The sequence below is a fragment of the Ananas comosus genome, linkage group 7, assembly GCF_001540865.1.
Source record: "Ananas comosus cultivar F153 linkage group 7, ASM154086v1, whole genome shotgun sequence".
Lineage (NCBI taxonomy): Eukaryota > Viridiplantae > Streptophyta > Magnoliopsida > Poales > Bromeliaceae > Ananas > Ananas comosus.
The window spans coordinates 2,149,152-2,152,895 of record NC_033627.1 but is presented as its reverse complement, the minus strand read 5'-3'; the positions used below and the strand labels follow the sequence as shown (position 1 = coordinate 2,152,895).

At 39.6% G+C, this 3,744-nt stretch overlaps 1 protein-coding gene across 1 annotated transcript; it reads left to right on the top strand.

The window, feature by feature from the left end:
* LOC109712429 (WAS/WASL-interacting protein family member 3-like) lies at window positions 1,399–2,818 on the top strand. The gene has a single exon (XM_020235990.1). It carries the CDS (start codon window positions 1,818–1,820, stop codon window positions 2,445–2,447), a length of 630 nt encoding a protein of 209 aa, XP_020091579.1. The 5' UTR covers window positions 1,399–1,817; the 3' UTR covers window positions 2,448–2,818.

Sequence of the window (3,744 nt, the reverse complement as noted above, 5' to 3'; positions counted from 1 at the left end):
TTTTTTTTTGCTATCAAGTTTTTAGCCTTTAGATCAATTCCTTTCATTATTTATAACCGTTGGATTAAATATTATAACCCAGTGGAGACCACTCAACCCTAGAGGGATCAATCAACCATAACCTAAGGGACTAATATCATCCTAACCCTACAATTTCTCATCCAATGGTTAAAAACTTGATAGCAAAAAGAATTTTTGCTATCAATAGTATTCCAACCTATCTCTCTCTCTCTCTCTCTCTATATATATATATATATCTAGGCTATTGTGCTATTAGGAATACAATAGTCTTTGTGCTCCTAAATTTCTAACCATTTATAAATTTTGATGGATGATTAAAATTAGAGAGAGAAAAGAAATGAGGAGAAATTGAATATCTCAATTTCTCTTCTCTTTGAATTTTTCTCCAATATATATATGTGTGTATACATATATATACATGTATATATGTCCGGCTACTATGCTATCGATAGTATTAAGCTTTTAATACAATCGAGTTTTTTTGTCATTAGATCTATACTTTCGAAAGTTCAGAAGCCTCCGTACTTATAAATTATTTTCGATGACAGGACATCTGATTCGACGATCGACTCCCTTAAGCAAAATCTATATTTTTGGAACTATTTAGAAACAAAATTTAATAATTTTTTGACATCATTTGCCAAGTGATCAAAAAGTCTCAAAAATGACTATTTTAACGGTCGATGTGGCACATTTTTAAGTTCAACGGTATAGAACAATCCAAATTGTATGAAATTTTATTAGAAAATTTTATTTAATATCAATAGTAAGTTCAATATTTTTAATTTAAAATTTGAGTTTTTGATCACTATTTTTTATAAAATTTTTATTTCCAGTTGTTTATTTTAAGGCCACTCGTTTATTAAGCAAATGAAGTAAACAAATTATGAATTTTGATTTCTAAATAGTTTCAATAACGCAGATCATATTTAACAAAATCGATGGTCGAATTAGATGTTCCATCATCGAAAACAACTTACAAATATGGAGGTCTCCGCCAGGGACGAAGCTATTATGAGGGAGCCAAAATACATACAGATCAAAATTTTAGCAAATAAATAAGATTTATCTAGTCAATTTTTTAAAAAAAACAGGTTAAATAAAAATATATTTTTTAAATTTTTTATATATAAAGGACCATTATGTAAATTATAAAATTTGGGAGGGCTATAGCCCCCCTCTTCCCCCGCGTGGTTCCATCCCTGGTCTCCGCATTTTCGAAAGCATAGGAGCTGCTCTCTCTCTCTCTCTCTCTCTCTCTCTCTATATATATATTATACAAAATTTGAAGTAGTTTTTTTTATATGGCGTAAATTAATACTCTGCGTGCATCTTTTAGAACACCATTATATATGTATAAACTAATTTTCATTGCGAAATGGTCTAACTCATCGATCGTCCATCACACTCAAAATTCACATGGTTGATTAAGCTGATGTGTCGACATAACATTTCGGTGCACGGATAGATACATGAACAGCCTATAAAAGTAGTAGTACTTTGGGGTGTGCATAGCAAATACTCGTTATGCTAAAAACGGACTTAAAAGTATTTGTGTGTGTCATTTTGGGAACGAGAGGTTACTCTTTCCCATCGTCATTCTCCCCCACAAGTTATAACACACACACGCACACACACACGGAAGCACATAAAAACTTAGAGCAATTCCGCCCCAAAATCTCAGCAACAAAAGTTCACTCTCCGCCACGGAAGTAAAACCTAAAGCCTAAGACCTCAACTGGGGGAAAAAAAAAAAAGAAGACAGAAAAAATTTGGAAAAAGAGAAAAAAAAGGAAATGGAAACTCCTCCGCTCCCTCCGGTGCCGGCGGCGGCGGCGGCGCAGCAGAGCGTGGATCTGTCTCTGACGTTGGCGCCATCGTCGCCGCCGGCGTCGCCGCCGACGTCTTCGTGCCGCGACACGAAGGACGTGCGGCTCTTCCCCTGCCTCTTCTGCAACAAGAAGTTCCTCAAGTCGCAGGCGCTGGGCGGGCACCAGAACGCGCACAAGAAGGAGCGCAGCGTCGGCTGGAACGCCCACCTCTACATGCCGCCGCCGCCAATTCAGCCGCCGATGCCGATGCCGATGCCGATGCCGCCGACCGCCTTCCCCATATCCTCCCATTCCTGCTGGTCCGTCACCGCCCCGCCGCCGCCGCCGCCGCCGCCTCTTCCCCCGCCCCCGCCGCAGTTGTTGTCTTCTTCCTCCTCTTCCCATCACGGCCCCGGCTACGCGCCGCGCTTCGCCGCGCACCTGCCGCTGCTGGTGACCGTCAGCAGCAGCCGCGCAAAGTCCGCAGCCGCAGACCCCCCGGCCGGCCGCGACGAGATGGTCGACTTGCTCAATTGGCAGCGCGGCTCCCACCCCCCGCCCTACGCATCGCCAGACGAAGATCAATCCGAGCTCGACCTCTCCCTGCGGCTCTAAATTAAACACCCTGCTAGGCTCGTGTACTTTCTCTCTTGTCACTTTGAGAATCCTTCTCTTCTCTCTCTCTCTCTCTCTCTCTCTCTCTCTCTCTCTCTCTCTCTCTCTCTCTTTTCCTCCTTTTCTTTTGTTTTGATGTACCTTAATTTTTATGATTAGATGATTAGATTCTAGTCCTTAATTTTAGAAAAGAAGAAAAAAAATTTAGACGTTTTCGGGTAAGACACTTTTTTCTATGCCTGTGGATCGCCAAGAGTACACCTCAATAAGACACGTCTATTTTTTTTCATTTTTAAAATTTTGCCCGCAATTTCAGCTGTACCTTCAAAAAAATTTATAAATATGCGTTTCAAGATAACAAAGCCTTTTTATTCCGCTATACAAAAATCTATATTTCATTCATATATATATATATATATATATATATATATATATATATTCTTTTTCTTGTGCAATTGATATTTTAGAGGTAACTAACACTTTGGTCCTCATGGTCTTTCCAAGAATGGGAAGGGGCAGGAGGAGGAGGTGATGTTGATTTTGTTGATGGTGTTGGAAAGAGAAGACGCAAATCATTAGAGATGAGGGTGGGTTAACAGTTTGTGTGTGTGTGTGTGTGTGTGTGTGTGTGTGTGTGTGTGTGGGAGGAGGTGGGGAAACTAATTAAGGTTGTAGTCAAGTGGGCGTACGTTTTCTTTAGCGGGGGGGTTGTTACATCAATGTCCCCCTCTCCAGTGAATTGAGGTGCCCCTTCTCTCTCACTCACTCACTCACTCACTCACTCACTCATTCTCACTAACTAGTTGTTCATTTCAAGATAAAAGTTTTTGATATTTTTGACTTTATCATCCCCTTTGATTTTGATTCCATTCCCCAAGTAGGCTTAAAGCTGCGCCTCTATTCTTTCTTTATTTAGTTCCCACCCTTTTTACGATTCCACCTCCTCACGTGACTACGCAGATGAGAATGTCACGTACTTGCACTCGTCTATTGTACCACTACTACACGTACTTGTACTTGGCCTATTGTATGCTATATATACGGCCATGCATAGTTTTGGTATTAGAGTACTACTATTAGATCTATGAGAGTAATCCGTTTCAGTACCCACTATTTATACGTACTTGTGCTTGACCTATTGTATTCTATATCTTATTTGTACCAGAAGCAGTACTTTTCTACCATAAAAAATTTAAAAATATTTTTAATTTTTAATTTTTTACTTTATACAGTTACTGTTGTAATCGTCACCGAAAAAATATGTGACGATTGTAACTTCAATTTTAAGGCATTAGAG